Source organism: Lytechinus variegatus, chromosome 1 (assembly GCF_018143015.1).
Source record: "Lytechinus variegatus isolate NC3 chromosome 1, Lvar_3.0, whole genome shotgun sequence".
In the NCBI taxonomy this organism is placed as follows: domain Eukaryota; kingdom Metazoa; phylum Echinodermata; class Echinoidea; order Temnopleuroida; family Toxopneustidae; genus Lytechinus; species Lytechinus variegatus.
The window spans coordinates 37,555,684-37,568,701 of NC_054740.1; the positions used below are offsets into that span (position 1 = coordinate 37,555,684).

The 13,018-nt window shown below is 39.6% G+C and overlaps 1 protein-coding gene across 2 annotated transcripts in view; it reads left to right on the plus strand.

The window, feature by feature from the left end:
* LOC121413232 (transmembrane protein KIAA1109-like) overlaps positions 1-13,018 on the plus strand; it is a 119,742-nt gene that overhangs the window by 86,939 nt on the left and 19,785 nt on the right. The window contains exons 54-63 of one of the 2 annotated variants that reach the window (XM_041605988.1): positions 255-425; positions 1,223-1,567; positions 2,216-2,414; positions 2,738-2,895; positions 3,500-3,671; positions 4,760-5,028; positions 5,353-5,628; positions 6,947-7,129; positions 8,343-8,390; positions 8,710-8,808. In XM_041605988.1, the coding sequence (XP_041461922.1) occupies positions 255-425; positions 1,223-1,567; positions 2,216-2,414; positions 2,738-2,895; positions 3,500-3,671; positions 4,760-5,028; positions 5,353-5,628; positions 6,947-7,129; positions 8,343-8,390; positions 8,710-8,808 (1,920 nt within the window). Of the gene's footprint in view, positions 1-254; positions 426-1,222; positions 1,568-2,215; positions 2,415-2,737; positions 2,896-3,499; positions 3,672-4,759; positions 5,029-5,352; positions 5,629-6,946; positions 7,130-8,342; positions 8,490-8,709; positions 8,809-13,018 lie in introns of both variants that reach the window. The other variant, XM_041605980.1, reaches the window with a different exon arrangement.

Sequence of the window (13,018 nt, forward strand, 5' to 3'; positions counted from 1 at the left end):
AACAGATCCACTCTCCCAGGAGGACAGCACCCCCATAGGATTCCCCAAACACCACTCTCGTTGAAGCACCTCAGCCGATGGGAACCTCCCTTAAGAATGTACCTATTTCGAGATCACCTCGCCCAAAATAACATGTACCTCCCTCAAGGACAAATTTTCAGTTAACCAGGCAAATTACCCTAGAAATATGCAACATTGAGCAGCCCTCCAATCATTGATGTTCATCTGCCTTCTCTTATTTTAATCTTTGACAGTAATGTGTGATGTTGGATCGGCAACATTTCGTTATGACATGAGGCGCCTCACTGAGGTCCTTGCGTTCCCCAAGGCGTGGTATCGTAAGTCCATCGTCCAGAGGTTGTTCTTTGGAGAAGAGGAGCAGGAGGATGAGATGTCAACGCCTGAGGATGAAGCTACATCAACAAGTAAGACACGGGTGATTGTTGGTGTCTGTGCTGGCATTGGTGTTGGAAGCACAGTTTATATTGCCTGTGATAGCTCCAGCTTACAATATACATGTAGTAGTCCATATCAGTTTATAGATGGCACAATGCCAACTGAAGTGAGATTTGTCCCAAGACCATTTTTATTTTTGTTTTAGTGTTGGGTTGATGTGAAAATCAGACCAACACCAAAAGATAAAACGCTAGATGATTTTTAGTTCAGTTTTCAGTGTTGGGAGCACAATAATCTAAGATTAGAATATAATGGTCCAAATCAGATTATTGATAGCTCTATACCAATTGAAATTTGTCCCAAGACCCCAGTTCTATTTTTATTTTGGTGCTGTTCAAATGTGAAGATCTGACCAACATCAACACTAACAGGTCATCAACAAACTTCAGATCACCCACTGTCATTGCACCTAACTGTTCACACCTCAAAATAGAGATAGTCACACGGTTCATAACCAATAGTAGGTCATGAGCCTTGTCTGTAATTAGTTGAATTTCTTCTGGGATTGAATTGAAGCTTTGAAAATCGACTTATTTTGAACAGTTACTGTTGCTCTGTATATTGTAAAAAAAATTAAAAATATTTTTACTGTTTACTCCAACAAGTAATGATCTTTGTTTCCTATTTTAGAGCAAAATCATCCCCTACATTTTGGTCAGAAAATTTTGGCTTTTATGCATTTATACTTCTGAATGAAAGTATAATAGAAAAGAAATTTACACATGGGCCAACCAGTAACAACATTGTTATATGCTGTCTCTTCCAGTTCTGTCCAGTGATACGTCCACCGACTCCGAAGACAGCTTCACTGACCTTCCTCCCCGTCGCTACCAACGGAAACGAACCCCAACCTCTACCGCCAGCAGCGTGACCGGCACCCCTTCTTCCACCGCCCCCTCCGCGTCTGCCACCGATGACCCCTCTCCTACCTCACCAGGCTCCAAAGGGAGTAGGGAGAAGTTCCCCTATAACCCTCCATCCCCGAGCCTCTTTAGTATCTATTCTCAGCTGCCTAGCCCCTCCTCCCCCACGCTCTCTCAGTCGGGCACCCCCCTGATGGGTGGGACACCGCCCCCTCGGAGTAGCCCTGATCTCAGGAGGATGGTTACAGGTGAGAGAATTTTGAAATACTACCTGAATAGCATATATGATTGCTTTGAGATTCCCTAACACGATTTCATTATACAGGTCAGCCTTGATAACCTGTTTTTTTTTTTTTTTGAAAAATTGTTCAGGTGCAATTTTTACACGATAGATGGCACATGGTAAACACGATACTTTTTTTGTAGAGTGTGAAAATAGAAAGGAAAGAACACCTTAGACAGAGATAGTTTTCTGTACAGAATCAATAGAGGGATAAAGAAAAGCAATTCTTTCTTCTCCCAAACTCTTCTGGAAAAGAGATTATCCAAAGAGAGACCACCTATTAACTCTAGTTTAGCATGATATAGTTTTGAACAATGTGAACAAACAGAAAGATAAGTATTTCTTAAAATGACATCATTCTATACAAAATCGATAGAGGGATTAAGAAAAGCAATTCTTTCTCCTCTCAAATCCTTAAAAGAGACTATCCAATTTAGAGGAGACCACACATCCACTCTAGCCGTGCATATTACATTTTTGCATATTTCATTTTTGCACAGTGTTGAACAAACAGAAAGAGAAGCATTCCTCAGACTGAGATCATCTTTCTATGAAGAATAAATACAAAGATCAGTTAAAAAACCCAATTATTTATTTCTTTGAATCCTTCTAGAAAAGAGATTATCCAAAGAGGAGACCACCAGCCAGTCATCGGAGCCATCCGGATCGGAGCACAGCCATTCCCAGGCGACCTGTAGCAGTTCAGGATCCCTGGTCTCTGGACCTTCCTGGAAGACTGTCCTTCTCCTGGCTATCAACTTCACCAAGGTCGACACTCACATGAACATGAGCAATGTCATGGGAAGCACATTGTAAGTCCATAAGTGGTCTCTTATTTGGCATAGCTTGTACTGAAGTCATCAATTTTCCTTACAGGCGGGTGTGTTATGTGCTCGCCTTAACGAAACTCCTGTTCTAAATTGCAAATTCCTGCACAAAACATAATTTTTAAAAAACCTGGAAAAGCACGCTGTGTGGTAATACTGACACTCAATACTGAAAACAGGTTTGATCTACAGATATTCCTCTCAAGCATGGTTTTGTTGGTTGGTTGGCTGGCGTGGTTAGGGTTTGATTAAAGATGTATTTTCAATATCCCTCCCTGTACTTTGTCCACTTTTATTGACCGATTCAGGTGGTCAACTGAAGATCTCCGATGTCAAACCCACTTGACCATCGACAGTACTGGTCATCGGATCTTCAAGATCACTACAGGTCTGAAGAACTCTAGCCTTGAGGCTAAAGGCGGGGTGATCGGTGGACTTCTTGAGGTCTCCAAACTCAGTTGTACCAGTAAGTTACAAGTCTCGTTTTTTTGGAGAATTATGGGTTCTGAATTATCAAGTTGCTGCTTGCTGGTTAAATGATGAAGATTTTTACTCAAGGGACAACACATGGTAATAAGTGCAATCCCACCCCCTTCAAAAAAAGTACTTGATAAATGAATGAAAATAAATGTGAAAATTCCCTAGTAAGTGCAAGAGTTACAGTAATGTAACAAGCAGTTTGATTAATACAGCACAGAATGAAGTTTCATGGAACATGAGTATGGAAAATAGCCCCCATAAAGACACCCCCTCCCCCCCTCATTCCATTTGAATATTGTATAAGGAATACCATTGTAAATATTAAAGGAGGGATGTGAATGGAAGTGAAGAAGGGGACAGAAGAGAAAGGGTGGGGGACAAGGAGGAAATGAGAACTTGTGTTTTCCCTTTTTAAAAAAAATGATACAAACAAATAGGTCTGATGTTCAGCTTTTAAACAAAAATAGATTAAGATATTTGTTTCACTTAAGTTCTTTTGATGGAAAAGGAGAGAGAGAAAAGGTGGGGGAGGTGAAGAAAAATGGGAAATGTGAAGTTATAACCATTATAATATAATTGTTGTGATCCAGGTAGTCAAGTCAAGATCCCTGGCAAGGAGCCTCACCATGATCTACAGCTCCAGCTGGAGAGCCTGGAGTCCAGGATCGATTACATGGGATCCAGCAGTCTCCTGGCAAGGCTTACACTGATGGAGATTGCCTGCGAGGATGAGTGGAAATTCAGGGCCAATTCTGATCCAAAGTAAGCCGAGCAATGTATTTTGGAGAGGAAGTGAGGTCATATACTTGCGTTTGTCCAGTTACTTGTAGATGATAATGTTGTATTCGAAGGTACATGCAGCCATGCAAGCTGCCTGGAATGTTACACCTGCTGAAATCTTTCAGAATCATGCTAGAAATTAGTGTTACAAAATAACTGGTAGTGTCATAAAGTTTTTTAAACTGACAAGATTCCTTTCAGCCAGTCACGTGCAAGTATTTCAGTAGCTTATAACAGTGACCAATAAAGATCACACATATACAATGCTTCATAAAGTACTCCCAAGATGTGATAGATTTTGTTAAAAGTTAGATAGGATTCAAAGTTTTTCAGTTGCCGATCCACCTAATGACTCCTTTATGCAAATATATCTGAAAAAGCTGTGATTTCTCTTTCATGAAAAGAGTTAATGGCTGGACTATGGAATACCCAATCACTATATCCCAGGTGGATATGTCATAAAGCTGTCTGCAAGTTACAAGCAACTTTAGGGATGACTGGTGATCCTTTCTTGTGGTAAATGATATGCAACAGATCCTCATTGGTACAGTATTCCTAAGAAAGGATCACCATTTGTAAAGTCACTTACAAGCTTACAGCTTTATGAAACGCCCACCTCGGAAAGTAACATGTAAAACTAGGACTTATGTCATTGGGGGGATTGCCCATACCTCATACAGACCTCCGTCCACAAGGAACATTTAGGCCTGTATTCTGAAGTCAGGTTTAACTTAGACCACGGTCTAACTCTGTACTGAAATTGTTGGAAGCCAAGAAATCAAAAATTAAGTTTATATTTCATATTTCTTATGTTCAATATTTTGTTTCCTTTTGCTTTCATAATGAAAAAAATACTTCAGATATCATTCCCAGACAATTATGAACAATTTGGGTGTCATATGAGTCAATTATTGAATGTTTACTGTTAGGGATTTGTGCCCTAATTGGCTCTCCATACTTAAACCACTACTTTAAACCAGGGTTTAATTTAAATCCGAGTTCAGAATACGGGCCTTAATATATATCTCTTTTGTCACCACCCCTATCCTTTATGCCCCTCCTTTACGTAGAGTCAAGTACCACACCGTCGAGAGTGTCCACGCCAACTCCGTCATCACCTGGGACATCCTGCAGCTGATGATCTGCCGCTCCACCACCCCTGACATGCTCCGGATCGCTGTCCGTCTGGAGGAGTTCTTCACCCAACAGTTCGCCTCCAGCAGGAGGATGCTGTCGTCCTTGGATCCCATCGCCACGGCAGCGAGTCACCTCGCTGCAGCTCGCAAGGCTTCCATCAGTACGGCGCCGATAGATGAGATCGACGGAAGCGGCCATAAAGGTGAGATTGGATGGGTTTTAATGTCTTTTTTTGGGGGGGATTATATTTTCTAGTTTTACAAGTGCAAAGTATCTTTGACTTGCTTTCTTAATCTGCAGGAATTGTGATTTTAATTTGTTTTGGATCGTTGTTAGAAATCACCACCTGGGCTATGTCATACAAAATAGCAATCAGTTGCAAAACTTGCAGTGGCCAATCAAGACCATTGTTGCAAACAGAATCCTTTCAAATGGCTGAGAAGTAACCAATCAGAATTGTTGTTTCATTTTTTCTTTGTGATATGGGACCCCAAAGTAAGATCTTTCTTTGATCATTATGTACAAGGTTCCAAGACCGATGCTGCAGAGGAACCAAAGGAACATCAGCACTGGCAGAGTGTCTTTGACTTCCTCATCCAGACCTTCCACAAGGCCCACAAGAACCAGCCACGCCCTGAGGGCATGCGTCTCGGTGGACAGGTCACCCTCCAGGGACGGCAGGCACTCCTGGCTTGCTTCCACGGGCTCAACTTCCGCTCCAACTCCTGGGCACTCTTCACCATGCGGGAACCCAAGGTGGAGTTTGAGACGGAAGCGCTTCAGGTGCCTTCCTCAGAACACTGTAAGTGACAATTCATTGATATCTCTGTATCAAATGTAATGTGCTTTACTGCATAGAGCTTGGTTTCTTGATGCGAATAGTGTGGTAATTTTTCAATTTTTGGAATACATAACAAATTGTTAGGGTGTTCAATTATATTTCTGTAACCCAATCTCTCTCATTTTGATTGTTGAAATACAATGTTTTAAACATTTACTTGCCATTTGTTGATGCTGCATTAGATAAATGAATGCATTCACTTTTTTAATTGGTCTGTTGGGTTTGATGTATTATAAAGTGAAAATACATTTAAATTGTGAATGAATAAATAAATAAATGAATGAATGAATGAATAAATAAATATATAAACAATAAATAGACATGCTTATGACTAAGCAAGGTACAGAACATTAACAAAATACTTAAGTAGTAAATGAGGCTTTAATAGGAGGAAATTATAATTTGTAAACAAATTTTCGGCATAACTCCTATGTATTAAGATTGCATGCTCGATTTTTAATGAAAATCATAAGTCAGAAAAAATTGGTACCAGTGGGATTCGAACCTGCCATCTACTGCTTTCCAGGCAGCGACTTAACCACCAGGCTATTCTGGTTCACGACTAAATCATGATGAACTGGAATTCAAATACCCTCAATCCTCTTCTTTCTGACTTATTAATATGCAAATGCAGTCCGCCGTGGACAATAGATAGTAAATGAGGCTTTATAGGAGGAAATTATAATTTGTAAACAAATTTTCGGCATTACTCCTATGTATTAAGATTGCATGCTCGATTTTTAATGAAAATCATAAGTCAGAAAAAATTGGTACCAGTGGGATTCGAACCTGCCATCTACTGCTTTCCAGGCAGCGACTTAACCACCAGGCTATTCTGGTTCACGACTAAATCATGATGAACTGGAATTCAATTACCCTCAATCCTCTTCTTTCTGACTTATTTATATGCAAATGCAGTCCGCCGTGGACAATAGATAGTAAATGAGGCTTTATAGGAGGAAATTATAATTTGTAACCAAATTTTCGGCATTACTCCTATGTATTAAGATAGCATGCTCAATCTTTAATGAAATCATAAGTCAGAAAAAATTGGTACCAGTGGGATTCGAACCTGCCATCTACTGCTTTCCGGGGAGCAACTTAACCACCAGGCTATTCTGGTTCACGGCTAAATCACGATGAACTGGAATTCAAAAGTATAGAGGGATGCACTTTCATTGCACCCCTACCTGGATCTGTCACTTATTTGATACTATTAGAGTATTAAGGTTTGGAATGGCCTTCGAGCAAACTCTCCTGATTTGTCTTTGGCATACAGGTGGGGAAGACACGTTGGTCTTACAGGACCTTCTCTTCAGCCTCGGTCACAACCAAACCCAGAGAGAACAGGGCTGGCTGGCTACCATACTCAGGGTGTCCAAGAATGACAAGAGCCATTTCCCGTTCACTGGTTCCATGCTAGAGGCGTTCCAGTACGTCAGCTCTATCAGTACTCCAGAAGGTAAGCATGCATGTTAATACCTTTCAGGTGATGAGGAGAATGGGGATTGGGGAGAGGAGGAGGGGGAGGAAGAGGAGGAGAAGGGGAAGAGAAGGAGAAGGTGGAGGGGGAGGGGAAGGAGGAGGGATGGAGGAGGAGGCGGAAGGGGAGGGGAGGAGGAGGGAAAGATGAAGAGGAGGAGGAGGGGAGGGGAGGAGGAAGCAGAGGTTGTGAGGGGGATGGGGTAAGGGGAGGAGGGGGAGGAAGAGGAGGAGAAGGGGAAGAGAAGGAGAAGGTGGAGGGGGAGGGGATGGAGGAGGAGGGATGGAGGAGGAGGCGGAAGGGGAGGGGAGGAGGAGGGAAAGATGAAGAGGAGGAGGAGGGGAGGGGAGGAGGAAGCAGAGGGTGTGAGGGGGATGGGGTAAGGGGAGGAGGGGGATGGGGTAAGGGGAGGAGGGGGAGAAGGGGAAGAGAAGGAGAAGGTGGAGGGGGAGGGGATGGAGGAGGAGGCGGAAGGGGAGGGGAGGAGGGAAAGATGAAGAGGTGGAGGAGGGAAGGAGGAGAGGAAGGAGGGGAGGGGAGGAGGAAGCAGAGGGTGTGAGGGGGGATGGGGTAAGGGGAGGAGGGGGAGGGGTGAGGAGAAGGAGGGGAGGAGAAGGAGAAGGGGGCGAGGGGAGGAGGAAAAAGTGGGGGCGGGGGAAGGAAGAGGTTGAAATGGGGGTAGGGGGAGGAAGAGGAAGGGAGGAGGAGAAGGAGAGGGGGATGAGGTGGGGAAGGTGAGGAGAGGGGAAGGGAGAGCAGTAGAGAAAGAAGATGGTGGTAGTGTTCATAATAATAATTATTATAAAGCTGATTATGACGTGGATGATTATGAGGATGGTGGTGATTATGATGATAGTAGCCCTTATATTAAACATTATGTTGATGATCTTGGAGAAATTATAACCATAAAGGAGATGATCATTGTGACCTTGGCAGTTTATTCATGATAATAATGATGTTAGTTGTAACTAGTCATGTCAATGATTGTAATATTGATTATGATGAACAGTTGGAGGTAATGATTTTGATATTGATATGATAAGTATGATAACTACTGTTGCTACCAATGATGATGGAATTGGTGAAGATTGTGATGGTTGTATATCGTGTCGTGATGATTGTACATGTATATCTTGTGTATCAATTTTGATGTATTTGCATTAAAATACCTTCTGTTTTTGTTTTATGCCAGAATTCGAGCAGTACTTCCAGTATGGGGACCTGCCTAGTCAGAGAAGAGGTACACTGAGACATGAAGCAGATCCTATCTTCGCCCTTCCCAAACTTCAACTGGAGATGAAATCCAAGCAACTCCAGAAACTCAAGATTCAAAGGCCTGGTGAGTGCAAAATGCAGGGATAGCTAGTTTGGTGATGTTAATGAAGGTGATGATGATGATGATGGTGTGGTGGTGGTAGTGATGATGGTGGTGGTAGTGGTGGTGGTGGTGGTGATGATGATGACGACGATGAAGACGACGATGATGATGATGGTGATGATAATTATAATGTTAATTGTTATGATGTTCACAATTTTGACTGGATGTGAAATGTGATGAGGTACACTGAGACATGAAGCAGATCCTATCTTCGCCCTTCCCAAACTTCAACTGGAGATGAAATCCAAGCAACTCCAGAAACTCAAGAATCAAAGGCCTGGTGAGTGCAAAATGCAGTGATAGCTAGTTTGATGATGGTAATGATGGTGATGATGATGACAGTGTAATTTCCTTCAGCAAGAAATTTATCCACATTGTGCTTCACTCAACCCAGGTGAGCTGAATGGGTACCCGGCAGGATTAATTCCTTGAATGCATGAGCGCTGAAAGGCAGCTGGAGGGTAAAAATAATAACAACGTGCCTTGGAATAGAATATTTCTAGATAGATGATGCTATATAAATGCCTATTATTATTATTATTATGATGATGATGGTGATGATGATTATGATGATGTAAATTTTGATGATGATCACAATTATGGCTGTACGTGAAATGTGATGATTACTTCATTATTGCGCTGGCCTCAGTGGCCTGACATACATGTAGAAATATCTATGATCCATGTTGTTTCTTTCACTTTATATCCAAACAACTGAAGTTTTCTAGAATTTAGTAAGACATCATGTATCTACTCTCCATTTTGGCATTCACTTCTCATTGTATTCAAATATTCCGCCTCCTTACATCCTTTAATCGCTTCCTCTCTCACACATGCTCACACATGTCATGCAACTCAAACCACTCTCCTGTGTTGCTTTGTCCATTACTTATTTAGAATTCGGCCGATGCATTAGATTTCAATTTCAATTTGAATTCAATTCTCTTTATATTTCAAGAAAATATGGGTGATTTGAAGGAAGGCCTTGTAATCTTAAGTTTGTCAAAGGCAAGCATAGAAACTTAATCCCCTGATGGGAAGACCTCGCAGCAAGCCTTGCAAGAAGAAGAATGAATATTCCTCCTTTTGTAGAAATGCAAAAAACTTTAGTAAACAATTGAATTATTGAAACCCTGACCTTTCAAAAAAAAATTCTTTACATGTTTGAATTCTCTTTATATTTTAAGAAAATATGGCAGTGAAAGAAAGTGGTTGTACAAATCCTCTTAGCGAGAAATTTCTCTCTAGCTTTCTACTTTTTTAGAGGAAGTCTAAATAGGTCTGTATAATTGTATATATATATTATGTATATATCCCTTTCATATGATTTTGGAAGGAAGATGGTAGGAGAGGAATTGCCGTTTCGTCTATTGCCAACTCGTCCACTCATCACATGGTCCAGCTTCATTTAGTCTAATGCCATTCCGTCCAACATTTAGTCTAACAACCATTGGTCCAATAACCATTTCGTCTAATCATCACTTTGTCTAATCACCAGTACGTCTATGAACATTTGGTCTATTAAGTATGCATTTAATTTTCTTTCATTTTGCCAAATTCGTACTTATTCTAATTAGACCAAATAATGGTATATGGACTAAATAACTTTTGGACCAATTGGTTATCAGACGAAATGGTGAGTGGACGGAATGGCAACTAGACCATACAGTGGATGAACTGATGGTAGACCAAATGAGAGTAGACAAGTTGGCAATTGGACGAATTGGCATAAACCAATTGAATATAAAGCATAGGAGAGTAGTGGATGAGATTAAAGAGACGTATAGGAAGAAAAGATGATTGAAGATTAAGATGAGGCAAAATTTGTGACAGATTGTTATTAAAGAAAAAGAGAAGGCAATTAAGATTAAGGCAAAGAGAGAAAAAAAAATGATATTGAGGCAAAGGAAGATTAAGATTAATTCAACCAGACTGGGATTTTGGGGGTCATATATGGTTGGGGGGGGGGTATCTCGGCTGCCTATTACGAAAACGCCATTTGGCATGATAAGAGTGTGGGATGTAATCTAAAAGGCTGTGCAGTTAATTTTTCCAAAATAATTGGAAAAAAAATTTAATGAATTAATTATGCTAATTTATGCATAAATCATACTTTTTGCTCTAGTTCACTTAAAACGCTTCAAGAATGCCAATTTTGGATGTTAATGCTCTTAAAGATAAATTCCAGTTTTGGTAACGACCTCAAAATGACTTTTTACAGAATCTAATACAATGACCACTGAAGTGTCTGTTTGTATAAATAAAAAATATGTCCCAAAGGATTCTGGAAGAAATTGTGTAATTGCTGAGAAATAAGAAAAATAAGCACGGATTCGGTCACTTCCGTCGGGTCTTTATTCCAGCAATATTAAATACACTGTCCCATGTGTGCCTATCTGTGTTGGTGATCTTCAGTGTGAACATTTTTCAGCGTAGATTTCAAGATTTCACAAAGTTCAGTTTATATGTAACTGTACCAGATCTAGATCCTCGATGATATACTGACAATTAAGCCTTGTTTTTACAGACTTTCTCATGAAATCAGTGTTTACTGCAACTACTGGAATTTCTCTTTAAAGGGATGAAAATATTCATATCTTAACACAAAGAGTAGAATTCATTGAGCAAAATGCCAAAAATTTCATCAAAATCGCATCACAAATAATAAAGTTATTGAAGTTTAAAATTTAGCAATATTTTGTGAAAACAGTCTTCATGAATATTCATTAGGTGGGCTGATGACGTCACATCTCCACTTTCTGTTTTCTTATGTTGTTACATACATGTAAAATCATTATTTTTTCATTATTTCATACTTGTGTGAATAATATGTCTCCCTTAGAATGAAATAAGTTCCGCAATTAACATCTAATGCACTAAATCAGTTGTCAATCCAATTTGTCTAGTTCTTGGAGGAAAAAAATGGAATAAACCTAATTTCATGTAATAAAATACAAAAGAACAAGTGAGGATGTAACATCAGCCCACCTAATGAATATTCATGATGACTGTTTTCACAAAATATTGCTAAACTTTAAAATTCAATAACTTTGTTATTTGTTATCTCATTTTGATGAAATTTTCAGCATTTTGCTCAATGAATACTACTCTATTTATTAAGCTATAAATACTTTCAGCCCGGACAATTACAAATGTAAAAAATCCTGGTTTAAAGTTAAACATTAATTTCTTATCCATTTTATTGTTTTATGAATTTCATATGTATTTCTTTGTTTTTCGACCTTTGCCAGATTTACAACAGAAACTTTTTGAGCATAATGATGCAAAAATCAAGAAATTTTTGCTTATGAAAATGAAATAAAATAAAATATGAATAAGATGAGAAAACTCAATTTCCATTGACTTTGTACACAAATCACATTTTGGAGTAATTTTGGGTCTGACATGCACTTACGGAATGTTACGTAATTTTTCAACCACATATCCGTGAATCATAAATTGAGTTTTAAAAGATGCGCAAGACTTGAAAGTAAAAGGTCAGCGAGTGGCGCAGTAAAAAAATTTGCACAGCGGAATGGTCACGAAAATGTTGAGAGGGGGGTTGATTCACCCCCCCCCTCCCCTGGCAGTTTAATGGTTTAGGCTGAAGAACGGGAGATAGGGTAAAGAAACAAAGTTACAGACTTGCTCCTGACTCCTCCTTTAACTATTGTAATTGATTTTTAAGAAGGGTAAATTTCCATCATGGAAAAAAGGACAAAATATGCCTCATCAGTTTTGTATAGGGTTAATAAACCCCTCAAAAAAATTGGGAATCTTGAGTTTGGCCATTAATTTCTCCCAGTTCCCAATTTTACACAATGCATAATTGATATCATTCAAAATATCATTTAATTCTCTTTAAAATGATACCATGTTTGTTATGATCATGCCATCATGAAAAGAGCAGGATTCAAAAGTGTGGATGAGGTCTGAATTGAAAAGCTGCAAAACGAGCATAAAACAGTTTGGAAATCTGAGTTTAGCCATTAATTTCTCCCAACTCCCAATTTTACACAATGCATTTTCGACATAATTCAAAAGATCATTTAATTCTCTTTAAAATGATACCATGCTTGTTGTGAAAAAGAGCAGGATTCATAGGTGTTGGATGAGGTCTGAATTGAAAGCTGCAAAACGAGCATAAATAGTCATGAAGGGTCAATAAAGAACATGATTCTTTTGTCTGTTTCAATGAAAATCCATGCAAATCAAGCCCTGCTTCTTCATTTTTGATGTTTTGTTGTGGTTTATGTAGTGATGGTTCTGTGAGATAACATGGTTTGAAATGGTGGTTTGAAATACCCATGCATGTTTGTTTATGTGTTTGCTTGTGCAGAAGTCTGTTTGATTCCATGTTAATAATGATGTTAAGGTGCATGAAAACAAAAGAAACCGCTGAGAAACTCACTCATCACCACAGAAAAAAAGAACAATGACTTTCAATATTGTGTCATTTTGCAACTTTTGAAATGTGACCTTGTCCCACA